Below are 22,431 nucleotides of genomic sequence, written 5' to 3'. Positions count from 1 at the left end.
TCACACACACACACACACACACACACACACACACACACACACACACACACACACACAAGTAGGTTTGAGCTATAAATAGTTGATGTTTGTTACATCTCGTTATATTGAACACGAAACATTATGGCCGTTAGCAAAGAAAAATCCATCATTTTAATAAAACGCAGGGTTTAAAGCGTAGGGAAATAAGTAGCGGGTTACAATCTGGAATTAACAATAAGTAGATGGCGAGTTATTGTGACGTAGGGAAATTAATTTACCATTTTTTGAAATGCAAATGTTGCTCAATTAAAAATTGGCCCCACAAAAAATATCATCATAATGTTTAAAAAAAACAAAAAACTTTTCCAGCTAGGAACGAATACTATTCATGTTTAAATGACTTTTAGGTCAAATGAATATTGGCTTCCAATATCGGTTAGCGGCCTTAAAAAACAACAATAACGCTGGATCTCTTGTACAAATACGACATTAAAGTCCCGCCAGAGACGAGAAGAAAATGACCACGTGGACGTCAAAAAGACAGAAGAAGAAGAAGAAGACGTCCGTGTCTCCAGCGACAACGCCCTCGCTCGGGATGGCTGAATACTTTCTGCATTACACACGCGCAGGAAGGTTTTCATTACTCGCCGGGGCTTCCGGAACACTCTCTGCACCTGTATTTACAATAGGCAACATCTGTTCTCACTGCAATAACATGTGCTTTTAAAGCCAGCACACACACACTATGTGTCGACAAGATGACAAAGACGGGCACGTGCGCGCGCACACACACACACACGCACACACACACTTGTATTTGTTATTTCTTGAGTCTTGAGAAAAAAGCCTCCCTCTTTAGGACCAGCCTTTCTAGATATATAAAGAGGTGTATTTACAACATGAATAATATATACATACTATGCAAATATAAAAAAGCTTGTTGTGAAAAATGAGTTGGAATTTCACAAGAAAAAGGTCACAATTTCACAAGAAAAACTTAGAACGTTGGCAGTATTATAATAAAAGTCGTCATTTTACTCAACAAGTCAAAATTTTACGAGAAAAACAGAACATTTGTGCAATATTATGATAAAAGTTGGAATTTTACTCAACAACAGTCGCAATTTTACAAGAAAAGCTTGACATTTTGGCAATTTTATGAAAAGAGTCGTAATTTAACTCGACAAAAGTCACTATTTTATAAGAAAACTTTAACATTTTGGCAATATTATAATAATAATCGGAATTTTACTCGGCAAAATGATGACAAAAGTCATAATTTTACTCAAAAGAATTCACTATTTTACAAGAACAACAAAAAAATGGGCAATATTGTGATAAAAGTCAGAAAAACGCCTCCCTCTTTAGGACCAGCCTTTCTAGATATATAAAGAAGTGTATTTACAACATGAATAATATATACATACTATGCAAATATAAACAAGCTTGCTGTGAAAAATGAGTTGGAATTTCACAAGAAAAAGGTCACAATTTCACAAGAAAAACTTAGAATGTTGGCAGTATTATAATAAAAGTCGTCATTTTACGCAACGCAAGTCAAAATGTTACAAGAAAAACTGAACATTTGTGCAATATTATGATAAAAGTTGGAATTTTACTCAACAGTCGCAATTTTACAAGAAAAGCTTGACATTTTGGCAATTTTATGAAAAGAGTCGTAATTTAACTCGACAAAAGTCACAATTTTATAAGAAAACTTTAACATTTTGGCAATATTATAATAATAATCGGAATTTTACTCTGCAAAATGATGACAAAAGTCATAAATTTACTCAAAAAAATTCACTATTTTACAAGAACAACAAAAAAATAGGCAATATTGTGATAAAAGTCAGAAAAACGCCTCCCTCTTTAGGACCAGCCTTTCTAGATATATAAAGAAGTGTATTTACAACATGAATAATATATACATACTATGCACATATAAAAAAGCTTGTTGTGAAAAATGAGTTGGAATTTCACAAGAAAAAGGTCACAATTTCACAAGAAAAACTGAGGATGTTGGCAGTATTATAATAAAAGTCGTCATTTTACGCAACGCAAGTCATAATTTTACAAGAAAAACTGAACATTTGTGCAATATTATGATAAAAGTTGGAATTTTACTCAACAACAGTTGCAATTTTACAAGAAAAGCTTGACATTTTATGAAAAGAGTCGTAATTTAACTCGACAAAAGTCACAATTTTATAAGAAAACTTTAACATTTTGGCAATATTATAATAATAATCGGAATTTTACTCGGCAAAATGATGACAAAAGTCATAATTTTACTCAAAAGAATTCACTATTTTACAAGAACAACAAAAAAAATGGGCAATATTGTGATAAATGTCAGAAAAACGCCTCCCTCTTTAGGACCAGCCTTTCTAGATATATAAAGAAGTGTATTTACAACATGAATAATATATACATACTATGCACATATAAAAAAGCTTGTTGTGAAAAATGAGTTGGAATTTCACAAGAAAAAGGTCACAATTTCACAAGAAAAACTGAGAATGTTGGCGGTATTAAAATAAAAGTCGTCATTTTACTCAACAAGTCAAAATTTTACGAGAAAAACTGAACATTTGTGCGATATTATGATAAAAGTTGGAATTTTACTCAACAACAGTCGCAATTTCACAAGAAAAGCTTCACATTTTGGCAATTTTATGAAAAGTCGTAATTTTACTCGACAAAAGTCACAATTTTATGAGAAAACTTAAAAATGTTGGCAATATTATAACAATGATCGGAATTTTACTTGGCAAAATTATGACAAAAGTCATAATTTTACTCCAAAAAAAATGTCACTATTTTACAAGAACAACAAAAAAATAGGCAATATTGTGATAAAAGTCAGAAAAACGCCTCCCTCTTTAGGACCAGCCTTTCTAGATATATAAAGAAGTGTATTTACAACATGAATAATATATACATACTATGCACATATAAAAAAGCTTGTTGTGAAAAATGAGTTGGAATTTCACAAGAAAAAGGTCACAATTTCACAAGAAAAACTGAGAAGGTTGGCAATATTATAATAAAAGTCGTCATTTCACGCAACGCAAGTCAAAATGTTACAAGAAAAACTGAACATTTGTGCAATATTATGATAAAAGTTGGAATTTTACTCAATAACAGTCGCAATTTTACAAGAAAAGCTTGACATTTTGGCAATTTTATGAAAAGAGTCGTAACTTAACTCGACAAAAGTCACAATTTTATAAGAAAACCTTAACATTTTGGCAATATTATAATAATAATCGGAATTTTACTCGGCAAAATGATGACAAAAGTCATAATTTTACTCAAAAGAATTCACTATTTTACAAGAACAACAAAAAAATGGGCAATATTGTGATAAAAGTCAGTAAAACGCCTCCCTCTTTAGGACCAGCCTTTCTAGATATATAAAAAAGTGTATTTACAACATGAATAATATATACATACTATGCAAATATAAAAAAGCTTGCTGTGAAAAATGAGTTGGAATTTCACAAGAAAAAGGTCACAATTTCACAAGAAAAACTTAGAATGTTGGCAGTATTATAATAAAAGTCGTCATTTTACTCAACAAGTCAAAATTTTACGAGAAAAACAGAACATTTGTGCAATATTATGATAAAAGTTGGAATTTTACTCAACAACAGTCGCAATTTCACAAGAAAAGCTTCACATTTTGGCAATTTTATGAAAAGAGTCGTAATTTAACTCGACAAAAGTCACAATTTTATAAGAAAACCTTAACATTTTGGCAATATTATAATAATAATCGGAATTTTACTCTGCAAAATGATGACAAAAGTCATAAATTTACTCAAAAAAATTCACTATTTTACAAGAACAACAAAAAAATAGGCAATATTGTGATAAAAGTCAGAAAAACGCCTCCCTCTTTAGGACCAGCCTTTCTAGATATATAAAGAAGTGTATTTACAACATGAATAATATATACATACTATGCACATATAAAAAAGCTTGTTGTGAAAAATGAGTTGGAATTTCACAAGAAAAAGGTCACAATTTCACAAGAAAAACTGAGAATGTTGGCAGTATTATAATGAAAGTCGTCATTTTACGCAACGCAAGTCAAAATGTTACAAGAAAAACTGAACATTTGTGCAATATTATGATAAAAGTTGGAATTTTACTCAATAACAGTCGCAATTTTACAAGAAAAGCTTGACATTTTGGCAATTTTATGAAAAAAGTCGTAATTTAACTCGACAAAAGTCACAATTTTATAAGAAAACTTTAACATTTTGGCAATATTATAATAATAATCGGAATTTTACTCGGCAAAATGATGACAAAAGTCATAATTTTACTCAAAAAAATTCACTATTTTACAAGAACAACAAAAAAATGGGCAATATTGTGATAAAAGTCAGAAAAACGCCTCCCTCTTTAGGACCAGCCTTTCTAGATATATAAAGAAGTGTATTTACAACATGAATAATATATACATACTATGCACATATAAAAAAGCTTGTTGTGAAAAATGAGTTGGAATTTCACAAGAAAAAGGTCACAATTTCACAAGAAAAACTGAGAATGTTGGCAGTATTATAATAAAAGTCGTCATTTTACGCAACGCAAGTCAAAATGTTACAAGAAAAACTGAACATTTGTGCAATATTATGATAAAAGTTGGAATTTTACTCAATAACAGTCGCAATTTTACAAGAAAAGCTTGACATTTTGGCAATTTTATGAAAAGAGTCGTAATTTAACTCGACAAAAGTCACAATTTTATAAGAAAACCTTAACATTTTGGCAATATTATAATAATAATCGGAATTTTACTCGGCAAAATGATGACAAAAGTCATAATTTTACTCAAAAAAATTCACTATTTTACAAGAACAACAAAAAAATGGGCAATATTGTGATAAAAGTCAGAAAAACGCCTCCCTCTTTAGGACCAGCCTTTCTAGATATATAAAGAAGTGTATTTACAACATGAATAATATATACATACTATGCACATATAAAAAAACTTGTTGTGAAAAATGAGTTGGAATTTCACAAGAAAAAGGTCACAATTTCACAAGAAAAACTGAGAATGTTGGCAGTATTATAATAAAAGTCGTCATTTTACGCAACGCAAGTCATAATTTTACAAGAAAAACTGAACATTTGTGCAATATTATGATAAAAGTTTGAATTTTACTCAACAACAGTTGCAATTTTACAAGAAAAGCTTGACATTTTGGCAATTTTATGAAAAGAGTCGTAATTTAACTCGACAAAAGTCACAATTTTATAAGAAAACTTTAACATTTTGGCAATATTATAATAATAATTGGAATTTTACTCGGCAAAATGATGACAAAAGTCATAATTTTACTCAAAAAAATTCACTATTTTACAAGAACAACAAAAAAATGGGCAATATTGTGATAAAAGTCAGAAAAACGCCTCCCTCTTTAGGACCAGCCTTTCCAGATATATAAAGAAGTGTATTTACAACATGAATAATATATACATACTATGCACATATAAAAAAGCATGTTGTGAAAAATGAGTTGGAATTTCACAAGAAAAAGGTCACAATTTCACAAGAAAAACTTAGAATGTTGGCAGTATTATAATAAAAGTCGTCATTTTACGCAACGCAAGTCAAAATGTTACAAGAAAAACTGAACATTTGTGCAATATTATGATAAAAGTTGGAATTTTACTCAACAACAGTCGCAATTTTACAAGAAAAGCTTGACATTTTGGCAATTTTATGAAAAGAGTCGTAATTTAACTCGACAAAAGTCACAATTTTATAAGAAAACTTTAACATTTTGGCAATATTATAATAATAATCGGAATTTTACTCGGCAAAATGATGACAAAAGTCATAATTTTACTCAAAAGAATTCACTATTTTACAAGAACAACAAAAAAATGGGCAATATTGTGATAAAAGTCAGAAAAACGCCTCCCTCTTTAGGACCAGCCTTTCTAGATATATTAAGAAGTGTATTTACAACATGAATAATATATACATACTATGCAAATATAAAAAAGCTTGCTGTGAAAAATGAGTTGGAATTTCACAAGAAAAAGGTCACAATTTCACAAGAAAAACTTAGAATGTTGGCAGTATTATAATAAAAGTCGTCATTTTACGCAACGCAAGTCAAAATGTTACAAGAAAAACTGAACATTTGTGCAATATTATGATAAAAGTTGGAATTTTACTCAATAACAGTCACAATTTTACAAGAAAAGCTTGACATTTTGGCAATTTTATGAAAAGAGTCGTAACTTAACTCGACAAAAGTCACAATTTGATAAGAAAACTAACATTTTGGCAATATTATAATAATAATCTGAATTTTACTCTGCAAAATGATGACAAAAGTCATAAATTTACTCAAAAAAATTCACTATTTTACAAGAACAACAAAAAAATAGGCAATATTGTGATAAAAGTCAGAAAAACGCCTCCCTCTTTAGGACCAGCCTTTCTAGATATATAAAGAAGTGTATTTACAACATGAATAATATATACATACTATGCACATATAAAAAAGCTTGTTGTGAAAAATGAGTTGGAATTTCACAAGAAAAAGGTCACAATTTCACAAGAAAAACTTAGAATGTTGGCAGTATTATAATAAAAGTCGTCATTTTAAGCAACGCAAGTCAAAATGTTACAAGAAAAACTGAACATTTGTGCAATATTATGATAAAAGTTGGAATTTTACTCAATAACAGTCACAATTTTACAAGAAAAGCTTGACATTTTGGCAATTTTATGAAAAGAGTCGTCATTTTACTCGACAAAAGTCACAATTTTATAAGAAAACCTTAACATTTTGGCAATATTATAATAATAATCGGAATTTTACTCGGCAAAATGATGACAAAAGTCATAATTTTACTCAAAAGAATTCACTATTTTACAAGAACAACAAAAAAAATGGGCAATATTGTGATAAAAGTCAGAAAAACGCCTCCCTCTTTAGGACCAGCCTTTCTAGATATATAAAGAAGTGTATTTACAACATGAATAATATATACATACTATGCACATATAAAAAAGCTTGTTGTGAAAAATGAGTTGGAATTTCACAAGAAAAAGGTCACAATTTCACAAGAAAAACTGAGAATGTTGGCGGTATTAAAATAAAAGTCGTCATTTTACTCAACAAGTCAAAATTTTACGAGAAAAACCGAACATTTGTGCAATATTATGATAAAAGTTGGAATTTTACTCAACAACAGTCGCAATTTCACAAGAAAAGCTTCACATTTTGGCAATTTTATGAAAAGAGTCGTAACTTAACTCGACAAAAGTCACAATTTTATAAGAAAACTTTAACATTTTGGCAATATTATAATAATAGTCGGAATTTTACTCTGCAAAATGATGACAAAAGTCATAAATTTACTCAAAAAAATTCACTATTTTACAAGAACAACAAAAAAATAGGCAATATTGTGATAAAAGTCAGAAAAACGCCTCCCTCTTTAGGACCAGCCTTTCTAGATATATAAAGAAGTGTATTTACAACATGAATAATATATACATACTATGCAAATATAAAAAAGCTTGCTGTGAAAAATGAGTTGGAATTTCACAAGAAAAAGGTCACAATTTCACAAGAAAAACTGAGAATGTTGGCGGTATTAAAATAAAAGTCGCCATTTTACTCAACAAGTCAAAATTTTACGAGAAAAACAGAACATTTGTGCAATATTATGATAAAAGTTGGAATTTTACTCAATAACAGTCACAATTTTACAAGAAAAGCTTGACATTTTGGCAATTTTATGAAAAGAGTCGTAATTTAACTCGACAAAAGTCACAATTTTATAAGAAAACTTTAACATTTTGGCAATATTATAATAATAATCGGAATTTTACTCTGCAAAATGATGACAAAAGTCAAATTTACTCAAAAAAATTCACTATTTTACAAGAACAACAAAAAAATGGGCAATATTGTGATAAAAGTCAGAAAAACGCCTCCCTCTTTAGGACCAGCCTTTCTAGATATATAAAGAAGCGTATTTACAACATGAATAATATATACATACTATGCACATATAAAAAAGCTTGTTGTGAAGAATGAGTTGGAATTTCACAAGAAAAAGGTCACAATTTCACAAGAAAAACTGAGAATGTTGGCGGTATTAAAATAAAAGTCGTCATTTTACTCAACAAGTCAAAATTTTACGAGAAAACCGGAACATTTGTGCAATATTATGATAAAAGTTGGAATTTTACTCAATAACAGTCGCAATTTTACAAGAAAAGCTTCACATTTTGGCAATTTTATGAAAAGTCGTAATTTTTCTCGACAAAAGTCACAATTTTATGAGAAAACTTAAAAATGTTGGCAATATTATAACAATGATCGGAATTTTACTTGGCAAAATGATGACAAAAGTCATAATTTTACTCAAAAAAAAATGTCAGTATTTTACAAGAACAACAAAAAAATGGGCAATATTGTGATAAAAATCAGAATTTTATATGACCAATGTCACCATTTTGCATTAAAAATAAATTATTTTACATTAAAAAAATAAAATATTGCAATATTACAGAAACGGAAAGAATTTGAGAAATTGTTCCCAATTTTATAAGAAAAAAGTCGACACATTGTGAGAAAAAGACTGCTTTTAGTTCATTTATTTATTTTAGAATTTTTTGTTTTGTAATTGTTTTTTAATCTTCATTATTTACTTCAAGTTATTACAGTATGTCTCTATATACATATTTATTTATTTATTTTTAATTAATTTTTGTCAAAGGGGGCGCATTTTACTTTTTTACACACACTTGTTATTTCATATGTTGACCAGAGGGGGAGCACTTTTAAAAGTGACACACAGTCAATGTGAAAAATCCCTCCTTTTTGGGACCACCCTCATTTTTGACAGATTTTACAAGAAAAGCTCAACATTTTGGCAATTTTATGAAAAGAGTCATAATTTTACTCGACAAAAGTCACAATTTAATGAGAAAACTTTGACATTTTGGCAATATTAAAATAATGGGAATTTTACTTGGCAAAATTACAAAAAAAGTCATAATTTTACTCAAAAATTTCATAATTTTATAAGAACAACAAAAAAATTGACAACTTTGTGCTAAGTAAGAATTTTATACGACAAATGTCACCATTTTGCAGTAAAAAGTAATAATTTTATATAAAAAAAGTAATAATTTTACGAGAAAATATTGCAATAATAGAGTCGTAATTTTACTCGACAAAAGTCACAATTTTATGAGAAAACTTTAAAGTGTTGACAATATTAAAATGATCGGAATTTTACTCGGCAAAATGATGACAGAAGTCATAATTTTACTCAAGAAATGTCACAATTTTACAAGAACAACAAAAAAAATAGGCAATGTTGTGATAAAAGTCCGAATTTTATATGACAAATGTCACCATTTTGCATTAAAAAGAAATCATTTTACATTAAAAAAAAAGTAATAATTTTACAAGAAAATATTGCAATATTACAGAAACGGAAAGAGTTTGAGAAATTGTTCCCAATTTTATTTAAAAAGAAATTCCACACATTGTGAGAAAAAGACTGCTTAGTTCATTTTTTATTTGTAATTGGTTTTTAATCTTCATTATTTACTTCAAGTTATTACAGTATGTCTCTATATACATATTTATTTGATTTTTTTTAAATACATTTTGGCCAAAGGGGGCGCATTTCAATTTCTTACACACACTTGTTATTTCATATGCTGACCAGAGGGGGGAGCACTTTTAAAAGCGACACACAGTCAATATAAAAAATCCCTCCTTTTTTGGGACCACCCTCATTTTTGACAGATTTTACAAGAAAAGCTCAACATTTTGGCAATTTTATGAAAAGAGTCGTAATTTTACTTGACAAAAGTCACAATTTTATAAGAAAACTTTGAAATTTTGGCAATATTAAAATAATGGGAATTTTACTTGGCAAAATTACGAAAAAAGTCATAATTTTACTCAAAAAAATTCATAATTTTATAAGAACAACAAAACAATTGGCAACTTTGTGCTAAGTAAGAATTTTATGTGACAAATGTCACCATTTTGCATTAAAAAGCAATAATTAAAAAAAAAAAAAAAAAAGTAATAATTTTACGAGAAAATATTGCAATATTACAGAAACAGAAAGAATATGACAAATTGTCGTATAGCGTCGTAATTTTACTCGACAAAAGTCACAATTTTATGAGAAAACTTTAAAGTGTTGGCAATATTACAATGGTGATCGCAATTTTACTCGGCAAAATGATGACAGAAGTCATAATTTTACTCAAAAAATGTCACTATTTTACAAGAACAACAAAATAAAATGGGCAATGTTGTGATAAAAGTCCGAATTTTATATGACAAATGTCACCATTTTGCATTAAAAATAAATCATTTTACATTAAAAACCAACCGTATTTTCCGCACTATAAGGCGCACCGGATTATAAGGCGCATAGAATAGACGCTACAGTAAAGGCTGGGGTTACGTTATGCATCCCGTAGTTGCGAGACCTGTTGTGGCTCAATATTGGTCCATATATAAGGCGCACCTGATTATAAGGCGCACCGTCAGCTTTTGAGAAAATTTGAGGTTTTTAGGTGCGCCTTATATTGCGGAAAATACGGTAATAATTTTACAAGAAAATATTGCAATATTACAGAAACGGAAAGAATTTGAAAAATTGTTCCCAATTTTACTTAAAAAAAAATTCGACAAATTGTGAGAAATAGACTACTTTTAGTTCATTTTTTATTTGTAATTGGTTTTTAATCTTCATTATTTACTTCAAGTTATTACAGTATGTCTCTATATACATATTTATTTGATTTTTTTTCAATACATTTTGGCCAAAGGGGGCGCATTTCAATTTCTTACACACACTTGCTATTTCATATGTTGACCAGAGGGGGAGCACTTTTAAAAGCGACACACAGTCAATGTGAAAAATCCCTCCTTTTTGGGACCACCCTCATTTTTGACCGATTTCACCACAAATGAGACATTGTCTATTAGATGCAATGTTATTGGGACCATGATTTATGTCATCACTTGTTCACACCTCCTCATATGGAAGATACTTTTCCTTCTTCATGTCTCAAGAAGGGCAGAAATACAAGAACACACACACACACACACACACACACACACACACACACACACACACACACACACACACACACACACACACACACACACACGTTCTTGTATATGTTACATTCTTGAGACTTGAGAAAAAAGCCTCCCTCTTTAGGACCAGCCTTTCTAGATATATAAAGAAGTGTATTTACAACATGAATAATATATACATACTATGCACATATAAAAAAGCTTGTTGTGAAAAATGAGTTGGAATTTCACAAGAAAAAGGTCACAATTTCACAAGAAAAACTTAGAATGTTGGCAGTATTATAATAAAAGTCGTCATTTTACTCAACGCAAGTCAAAATGTTACAAGAAAAACTGAACATTTGTGCAATATTATGATAAAAGTTGGAATTTTACTCAATAACAGTCGCAATTTTACAAGAGAAGCTTAACATTTTGGCAATTTTATGAAAAGAGTCGGAATTTTACTCGACAAAAGTTACAATTTAATGAGAAAACTTTGACATTTTGGCAATATTAAAATAATGGGAATTTTACTTGGCAAAATTACGAAAAAAGTCATAATTTTACTCAAAAATTTCATAATTTTATAAGAACAACAAAAAAATTGGCAACGTTGTGTTAAGTCAGAATTTTCTATGACAAATGTCACCATTTTGCATTAAAAAGTAATAATTCCATATAAAACAGGTTATAATTTTACGAGAAAATATTGCAATATTACAGAAACAGAAAGAATATGACAAATGGTCGTATAGAGTCGTAATTTTACTCGACAAAAGTCACAATTTTATGAGAAAACTTTAAAATGTTGGCAATATTAAAATGGTGATCGGAATTTTACTCGGCAAAATGATGACAGAAGTCATAATTTTACTCAAGAAATGTCACTATTTTACAAGAACAACAAAAAAAATGGGCAATGTTGTGATAAAAGTCAGAATTTTATATGACAAATGTCACCATTTTGCATTAAAAAGAAATCATTTTACATTAAAAAAAAAAGTAATATTGCAATATTACAGAAACGGAAAGAATTTGAGAAATTGTTCCCAATTTTATTTAAAAAAAAAAGTTGACACATTGTGAGAAAAACACTACTTTTAGTTAATTTTTTTATTTGTAATTGGTTTTTAATCTTCATTATTTACTTCAAGTTATTACAGTATGTCTCTATATACATATTTATTTGATTTTTTTTAAATACATTTTGGCCAAAGGGGGCGCATTTCAATTTCTTACACACACTTGTTATTTCATATGTTGACCAGAGGGGGAGCACTTTTAAAAGCGACACACAGTCAATGTGAAAAATCCCTCCTTTTTTGGGACCACCCTCATTTTTGACAGACTTTACGAGAAAAGCTCAACATTTTGGCAATTTTATGAAAAGAGTCGGAATTTTACTTGACAAAAGTCACAATTTTATAAGAAAACTTTGACATTTTGGCAATATTAAAATAATGGGAATTTTACTTGGCAAAATTACGAAAAAAGTCATAATTTTACTCAAAAAATTCATAATTTTATAAGAACAACAAAAAAATTGGCAACTTTGTGCTAAGTAAGAATTTTATATGACAAATGTCACCATTTTGCATTAAAAAGTAATAATTTTATATATAAAAAAAGTAATAATTTTACGAGAAAATATTGCATTATTACAGAAACAGAAAAAATATGACAAATTGTCGTATAGAGTCGTAATTTTACACGACAAAAGTCACAATTTTATGAGAAAACTTTAAAGTGTTGGCAATATTAAAACGATGATCGGAATTTTACTCGGCAAAATGATGACAGAAGTCATAATTTTACTCAAGAAATGTCACAATTTTACAGGAACAACAAAAAAAGGGCAATATTGTGATAAAAGTCCGAATTTTATATGACAAATGTCACCATTTTGCATTAAAAATAAATCATTTTACATTAAAAAAAAAAGTAATAATTTTACAAGAAAATATTGCAATATTACAGAAACGGAAAGAATTTGAGAAATTGTTCCCAATTTTATTTAAAAAAAAAAATTCGACACATTGTGAGAAAAACACTACTTTTAGTTAATTGTTTTATTTGTAATTGTTTTTTAATCTTCATTATTTACTTCAAGTTATTACAGTATGTCTCTATATACATATTTATTTGATTTTTTTTTAATACATTTTGGCCAAAGGGGGCGCATTTCAATTTCTTACACACACTTGTTATTTCATATGTTGACCAGAGGGGAGAGCACTTTTAAAAGATACTTTTCCTTCTTCATGTCTCAAGAAGGGCAGAAATACAAGAACACACACACACACACACACACACACACACACACACACACACACACACACACACACACACACACACACACACACACACACACAGACAGATAGATAGACAGGCTAAGTGGCGAGGTTAAGGAGTACAAGCAGCACATTTCCGGATGTTATAAACAGAGGCCTCAAATAAACGTCACTTGCTGATGCGGCTGATATTTATTTGTCCTGAAATTCCAGGAGTGCCTTTAAAAGGACAGGCGAGGTAGGAGAAGTGCTCTATAAGGCCAGACGGCCGCTGTAAACCTGCAAACGGCGTCTTTGCACTGTTTGGACCGGCGAGTCCTCCGCTGCACAATTTATGGCAAACAGACAAAACTACTTCCTGCGTACTTTCATGTGTCCGACACAAATGTATCACATTATAGTACTTAAATGTACACAATAGTCTATTAGGAGTCTGTCAACCTTGACGATGGAATTTAGACCATTTGTATTTGTTACCTTCTTGAGACCTGAGAAAAGTGCCTCCCTCTTTAGGACCAGCCTTTCTAGATATATAAAGAAGTGTATTTACAACATGAATAATATATACATACTATGCAAATATAAAAAAGCTTGTTTGGAATTTCACAAGAAAAAGGTCACAATTTCACAAGAACAACTAATAAAAGTTGTAATTTTACTCAATAACAGTCGCAATTTTAACCAGAAAAGCTTAAAGATTTTTGCAATTTTATCAAAAGTCACAATTATACTCGACAAAAGTCACAGTTGTATTTAAAAAAAAAAAAAGATGTACTTTTTGGCAACATTATAATAATAATCGGAATTTTACTTGGCAAAATGATGACAAAAGTCATAATTTTACTTAAAAAATGTCACTATTTTACAAGAACAACAAAAAAATTGGCAATATTGTGATAAAAGTCAGCATTTTGTATGACAAATGTCACCATTTTGCATTAAAAAGTAAAAATTTTACATAAAAAAAGTTTTCAAAAATTTTATAAGAAAGAAGTCGACACATTGTGAGAAAAAGACTGCTTTTAGTTAATTATTTTTATTTTGTGTTTATAATTGTTTTTTTAACCTTCATTATTTACTTCAAGTTATTACAGTATGTCTCTATATACACACTTATTTTTATTTATTTTATTAATTTTGGCCAAAAGGGGGCACATTTCAATTTCTTACACACACTTGTTGTTTCATATGTTGACCAGCAGGGGTGCAAATGAGACATTGTCTATTAGATGCAATGTTATTGGGACCATGATTTATGTCATCACTTGTTCACACCTCCTCATATGGAAGATACTTTTCCTTCTTCACGTCTCAAGAAGGGTAGAAATACAAGCACACACACACACACACACACATTCTTGTATTTGTTACCTTCTTGAGACGTGAGAAAAATGCCTCCCTCTTTAGGACCAGCCTTTCTAGATATATAAAGAAGTGTATTTACAACATTAATAATATATACATACTATGCACATATAAAAAAGCTTGTTGTGAAAAATTTGTTGGAATTTCACAAGAAAAAGGTCACAATTTCACAAGAAAAAGGTCACAATTTCATAAGAAAAACTTAGAATGTTGGCAGTATTATAATAAAAGTCGTCATTTTACTCAACGCAAGTCAAAATGTTTCAAGAAAAACTGAACATTTGTGCAATATTATGATAAAAGTTGGAATGTTACTCAACAACAGTCGCAATTTTACAAGAAAAGCTTAACATTTTGGCAATTTTATGAAAAGAGTCGTCATTTTACTCGACAAAAGTCACAATTTTATAAGAAAACTTTAAAATGTTGGCCATATTATAATAATAATCAGAATTTTACTTGCCTAATTTTGACAATTGTCATAATTGTACTCAAAAAATGTCACTATTTTACAAGAACAACAAAAAAATGGGGCAATATTGTGATAAAAGTCTGAATTTTATATGACAAATGTCACCATTTTGCATTAAAAAGTAATAATTTTACATAAAAAAGTCGTAATTGTATGAGAAAATATTGCAATATTACAGAAACAGAAAGAATATGAGAAATTGTTCCCAATTTTATAAGAAAAAAGTCGACACATTGTGAGAAAAAGACTGCTTTTAGTTCATTTATTTTGTTTGTAATTGTTTTTTAATCTTCATTATTTACTTCAAGTTATTACAGTATGTCTCTATATACATATTTATTACATTTTTAGGTCACAATTTCACAAGAAAAACTTAGAACGTTGGCAGTATTATAATAAAAGTCGTCATTTTACTCGACGCAATTCAAAATGTTACAAGAAAAACGGAACATTTGTGCAATATTATGATAAAAGTTGGAATTTTACTCAATAACAGTCACAATTTTACAAGAAAAGCTTAAAATTTTGGCTATTTTATGAAAAGTCGTAATTTTACTCGACAAAAGTCACAATTTTATGAGAAAACTTTAAAATGTTGGCGATATTATAATAATAATCTGAATTTTACTTGCCAAATTATGACAATAGTCATAATTTTACTCAAAAAATGTCACTATTTTACAAGAACAACAAAAAAATGGGCAATATTGTGATAAAAGTCTGAATTTTATATGACAAATGTCACCATTTTGCATTAAAAAGTAATAATTTTACATAAAAAAGTCGTAATTTTATGAGAAAATATTGCAATATTACAGAAACAGAAAGAATATGAGAAATTGTTCCCAATTTTATAAGAAAAAAGTCGACACATTGTGAGAAAAAGACTGCTTTTAGGCAATTTATTTATTTTTGAATTTTTTGTTTGTAATTGTTTTTTAATCTTCATTATTTACTTCAAGTTATTACAGTATGTCTCTATATACATATTTATTACATTTTTTTTTTAAATATTATGATAAAAGTTGGAATTTTCCTCAATAACAGTCGCAATTTTACAAGAAAAGCTTCAAATGTTGTCAATTTTATGAAAAGAGTCGTCCTTTTTACTCGACAAAAGTCACAATTTTATAAGAAAACTTTAACATGTTGGCAATATTATAATAATAATGGGAATTTTACTTGGCAAAATTACAAAAAAAGTCATAATTTTACTCAAAAAATGTCACTATCTTACAAGAACAACACAAAAATGGGCAATATTGTGATAAAAGTCTGAATTTTATATGACAAATGTCACCATTTTGCATTAAAAAGTAATAATTTTAGGAGAGAATCTTGCAATATTACAGAAACAGAAAGAATATGAAATATTGTTCCCAATTTTATAAGAAAAAAGTCGACACATTGTAAGAAAAAGACTGCTTTTAGGCAATTTATTTATTTTTTAATTTTTTGTTTGTAATTGTTTTTTAATCTTAATTATTTACTTCAAGTTATTACAGTATGTCTCTATATACATATTTATGAATTTTTTTTAATATCATGATAAAAGTTGGAATTTTACTCAATAAAAGTCGCAATTTTACAAGAAAAGCTTCAAATGTTGTCAACTTTATGAATAGAGTCGTCCTTTTACTCGACAAAAGTCACAATTTTATAAGAAAACTTTAACATGTTGGCAATATTATAATAATAATGGGAATTTTACTTGGCAAAATTACAAAAAAAGTCATAATTTTACTCAAAAAATGTCACTATTTTACAAGAACAACACAAAAATGGGCAATATTGTGATAAAAGTCTGAATTTTATATGACAAATGTCACCATTTTGCAATAAAAAGTAATCATTTTAGGAGAGAATATTGCAATATTACAGAAACAGAAAGAATATGAGAAATTGTTCCCAATTTTATAAGAAAAAAGTCGACACATTGTGAGAACATTTTTGAATTTTTTGTTTGTAATTGTTTTTTAATCTTCATTATTTACTTCAAGTTATTACAGTATGTCTCTATATACATATTTATTTAATAAAAAAAAATATTATGATAAAAGTTGGAATTTTACTCAACAACAGTCGCAATTTTACAAAAAAAAGCTTAACACTTTGGCAATTTTATGAAAAGCGTCCTCATTTTACTCGACAAAAGTCACAATTTTATGAGAAAACCTTAAAATGTTGGCAATATTATAATGATGATCGGAATTTTACTCAACAAATGTCACTATTGTGTTAAAAGTCAGAATTTGATATGACAAATGTCACCATTTTGCATTAAAAAGTAATCATTTTACATAAAAAAAGTTATCATTTTAGGGGAAAATATTGCGATGTTACAGAAACAGTAAGAAATATGAGAAATTGTTCCCAATTTTATAAGAAAAAAGTCGAAACATTGTGAGAAAAAGAATGCTTTTAGTAAAAAAAAAAAAAAAATGTTTGTAATTGGTGTTTAATCTTCATTATTTACTTCAAGTTATCACAGTATGTCTCTATATAAATATTTATTACATTGTTTTTATTCATTTTGGCCAAAGGCGGTGAATTTCAATTTCTTACACACACTTGTTATTTCATATGTTGGCTAAAGGGGGAGAACTTCAAATTTTTACACACACTTGTTGTTTCATATGTTGGCCAGAGGGGAAGCACTTCAAATTTTTACGCACACTTATTACATACGTTGGCCAGACGGGGCGCATTTAAATGTCTTACACACACTTGTTATTTCATATGTTGGCCAGAGGGGAAACACTTCAAATTTTTACACACACTTATTTCATATGTTGGCCAGACGGGGCGCATTTAAATTTCTTACACACACTTGTTATTTCATATGTTGGCCAGAGGGGAAGCACTTCAAATTTTTACACACACTTATTACATACGTTGGCCAGACGGGGCGCATTTCAATTTCTTACACACACTTGTTATTTCATATGTTGGCCAGAGGGGAAGCACTTCAAATTTTTACACACACTTATTTCATATGTTGGCCAGACGGGGCGCATTTCAATTTCTTACACACACTTGTTATTTCATATGTTGGCCAGAGGGGAAGCACTTAAAAGTTTTACACACACTTATTACATATATTGGCCAGACGGGGCGCATTTCAATTTCTTACACACACTTGTTATTTCATATGTTGGCCAGAGGGGGGGCACTTCAAATTTTTTACACACACTTGTTATTTCATATGTTGGCCAGAGGGGAAGCCCTTAAAATTTTTACACACACTTATTACATATATTGGCCAGACGGGGCGCATTTAAATGTCTTACACACACTTGTTATTTCATATGTTGACCAGAGGGGGAGCACTTTTAAAAGCGACACACAGTCAATGTGAAAAATCCCTCCTTTTTGGGACCACCCTCATTTTGATAGATGTCACCAGCAGGGGTGCAAATTAGATTTTTAGTTTTTTTGTGATGTTCTTAAGGCCGATGACAAAGGAGTCAGGGACCACAGATGGCCCCTGTCCCGCACTTTGGGCAACCCAGCTGTATAGGGAAGTCCTTCTTTATCTTGTTGTATCATATATTGCTGCCTTTGCACCTGTCAATGTTTACTTTTGTACGCACATTAAATCAACAACAAAAATCCTGACTTTGGAGCAATGTTCACGGACTCTAGGATTTGGCTCTCTATTAGATCGCATGTTAATGCAAGGAAGGACAACAAAAACAAGGTGAGTTGGTAGCTTGGTGTGAGTTCAGCACAGCTACCTTCGACACGTTAACGCTGACCTTTTGGCCCTAACATGACAGAGGAGGCCTAGTGGGGTTGAAAGAGTAAATATGACATCAACACAATCTGATTAAGTGTGGTAAGTAAGTAATTGATCCTGGCAAAACACCGCGGCAAAATACAAGCCTCCGCACCTCACATGTCTTTTTTTTCTACATGAAAACAAATGAAAGTAATATAATGTATGGCTACATGTGTATTTATCGTGTAATGCAGTGGTTCTTGAATCTCTATTTTTTTATGGTTGTACTTGAAAAATGTTTTAGCAATGCTAATATGCTAACGTTATGCATCAAGAACCAAAATATAACTGAGGAGTATACCTACAAAATTAGTTTAAAAAAAAAAATTAATAAAAAAAGACGTTAGCATGCTAATAGGTAGCATTCGTCAAGTAACAAAATATTTGATGCGGAGGTGTATACCTGCAAAATTCGTAAAAAGGCTAGCATGCTAATATTAGAATGCTAACGATTTTGCCGTGAGCTGTTAAATGTGCTACAGGACACACTTGTGCTAAAATGACTAAAAGAGCTAGCATGCTAAAATGCGTCAAGTATCAAAATACATTACGAAGATATGTACTTAAAAAAATGTGTTTAAAATGCTAGCATGCTAACGTTATGTATAAAGTACCAAAATATAACTGAGAAGTATACCTACAAAAGTAGTTAAAAACTAAACAAAAAAACAACGTTAGCATGCTAACAGGTAGCATTCGTCAAGTAACAAAATATTTGATATACCTGCAAAATTCGTAAAAAGGCTAGCATGCTAAAATGCGTTACGTAACAAAATATATTACGGAGGTATGTACTTGAAAATTTTGTTTAAAATGCTAGCATGCTAACGTTATGCATCAAGTACCAAAATATAACTGAGGAGTAAACCTACAAAATTAGTTGGTTTTTTTTAAACTACGTTAGCATGCTAATAGGTAGCATTCGTCAAGTAACAAAATATTTGATATACCTGCAAAATTCGTAAAAAGGCTAGCATGCTAAAATGCGTCACGTACCAAAATATATTACAGAGGTATGTACTTGAAAATTTTGTTTAAAATGCTAGCATGCTAACGTTATGCATCAAGTACCAAAATATAACTGGAGTATACCTACAAAATTAGTTTTAAAAAACGACGTTAGCATGCTAACAAGTAGCATTCGTCAAGTAACAAAATATTTGATATACCTGCAAAATTCGTAAAAAGGCTAGCATGCTAAAATGCGTCACGTACCAAAATATATTACGGAGGTATGTACTTGAAAATTTTGTTTAAAATGCTGGCATGCTAACGTTATGCATCAAGTACCAAAATATAACTGGAGTATACCTACAAAATTAGTTTAAAAAAACAAAAAAAAACCGACGTTAGCATGCTAACAGGTAGCATTCGTCAAGTAACAAAATATTTGATGCCGAGGTGTATACCTGCAAAATTCATAAAAAGGCTAGCATGCTAATACTAGAATGCTAACGATTTTGCCGTGAGCTGTTAAATGTGCTACAGGCCACACTTTGGACACCCTTGTGCTAAAATGACTAAAAGAGCTAGCATGCTAAAATGCGTCAAGTATCAAAATACATTACGGAGGTATGTACTTGAAAAATTTGTTTAAAATGCAAGCATGCTAACGTTATGTATAAAGTACCAAAATATAACTGAGAAGTATACCTACAAAAGTAGTTAAAAAAAACCAAAAAAAAAACGTTAGCATGCTAACAGGTAGCATTCGTCAAGTAACAAAATATTTCATGCGGAGGTGTATACCTACAAAATTAGTTTAAAAAAAACAAAACGACGTTAGCATGCTAACAGGTAGCATTCGTCAAGTAACAAAATATTTGATATACCTGCAAAATTCGTAAAAAGGCTAGCATGCTAAAATGTGTCACGTACCAAAATATATTACGGAGGTATGTACTTGAAAGTTTTGTTTAAAATGCTAGCATGCTAACGTTATGCATCAAGTACCAAAATATAACTGGAGTATACCTACAAAATTAGTTTAAAAAAACAAAAAAACGACGTTAGCATGCTAACAGGTAGCATTTGTCAAGTAACAAAATATTTGATATACCTGCAAAATTCGTAAAAAGGCTAGCATGCTAAAATGCGTTACGTAACAAAATATATTACGGAGGTATGTACTTGAAAATTTTGTTTAAAATGCTAGCATGCTAACGTTATGCATCAAGTACCAAAATATAACTGAGGAGTAAACCTACAAAATTATTATTATTTTTTTTTAAACTACGTTAGCATGCTAATAGGTAGCATTCGTCAAGTAACAAAATATTTGATGCGGAGGTGTATAACTGCAAAATTAGCAAAAAAGCTAGAATGCTAATACTAGAATGCTAATACTAGAATGCTAACATTTGTGCCTTGGTAGAGGGCATTCACGCTAAGCTTGAGTTTTCTTACACTAGGGTTAGGGTTAGCTATATTTATTTTATAATTATATAATTTATTTAATTATTTATTTAATTATTTATTTTAATTATTATTTTATAATTTATAATATATATAATTATATATAATATATAATTTATAATATTTATAATTTATAATATATATAATTTATATTTATATTATTTATATAATATATAATAATTTATAATATATATAATTTATAATATATATAATTATATATAATATATAATTAAAATAATAATTTATTTTAATTATTATTTGTTTATTTAATTAACTATAATTTATTTTATATTTTCACAGCTACATTTAGTGTCCCTCTCCTACTTTTTCATTGGGTCTCTTAAAATCAGGTGTACCTAAAGAAGTGTCCCCCCCGAGTTACAAAAAACCCAGCAAGCAAAATCATTTCCTACCCGCCTCCTTGCAGACAGCCACCAGGTCCGCCCCCACGTACCCGTGAGCGGCGTCGGCCAGCTGCGTCAGCTCCTGCGCGGTGGCGTCGCACGGGATGGAGGCGAGCCGCTTCCGCAGAATGTCGGCGCGCTCGGCGGGATTGGGAACGCCCACCTGCGGCCGGAGACAGAGCGAGGACGTTGGAGGACGAGCGAGCGTTTGTATATTCAATCAATGTGGTGCTGAAAGGGCCCTGCAACTGAGGCCTCCTTTTACACTACTTCAATCCCAGGAACACCATGCCTACCGTCAAGCATGGTGGTGGTAGTATTATTACCATCGTGTATTTAGTTGTACTACCATCATGTATTTAGTTGTAGTTGTACTACCATCATGTATCTAGTTGTTGTTGTACTACCATCATGTATTTAGTTGTAGTTGTACTACCATCATGTATTTAGTTGTACTACCATCATGTATTTAGTTGTAGTTGTACTACCATCATGTATTTAGTTGTAGTTGTACTACCATCATGTATTTAGTTGTTGTTGTACTACCATCATGTATTTAGTTGTAGTTGTACTACCATCATGTATTTAATTGTACTACCATCATGTATTTAGT

The 22,431-nt window shown here is 30.0% G+C and overlaps 1 protein-coding gene across 2 annotated transcripts in view; it reads right to left on the bottom strand.

Annotated features, from left to right (window-relative positions):
* The window catches only part of afg2a (AFG2 AAA ATPase homolog A), a 274,689-nt gene that overhangs the window by 217,179 nt on the left and 35,079 nt on the right, over nucleotides 1-22,431 (bottom strand). For both annotated transcript variants that reach the window (XM_061976526.1, XM_061976527.1), the window contains exon 10: nucleotides 21,828-21,981. In XM_061976526.1, coding sequence (XP_061832510.1) covers nucleotides 21,828-21,981 — 154 coding nt within the window. The remainder of the gene's footprint in view (nucleotides 1-21,827; nucleotides 21,982-22,431) is intronic.

This window comes from Nerophis lumbriciformis, linkage group LG16 (assembly GCF_033978685.3).
Source record: "Nerophis lumbriciformis linkage group LG16, RoL_Nlum_v2.1, whole genome shotgun sequence".
Classification (NCBI taxonomy): Eukaryota; Metazoa; Chordata; class Actinopteri; order Syngnathiformes; family Syngnathidae; genus Nerophis; species Nerophis lumbriciformis.
This window is presented reverse-complemented; position numbering and strand designations above follow the sequence as displayed.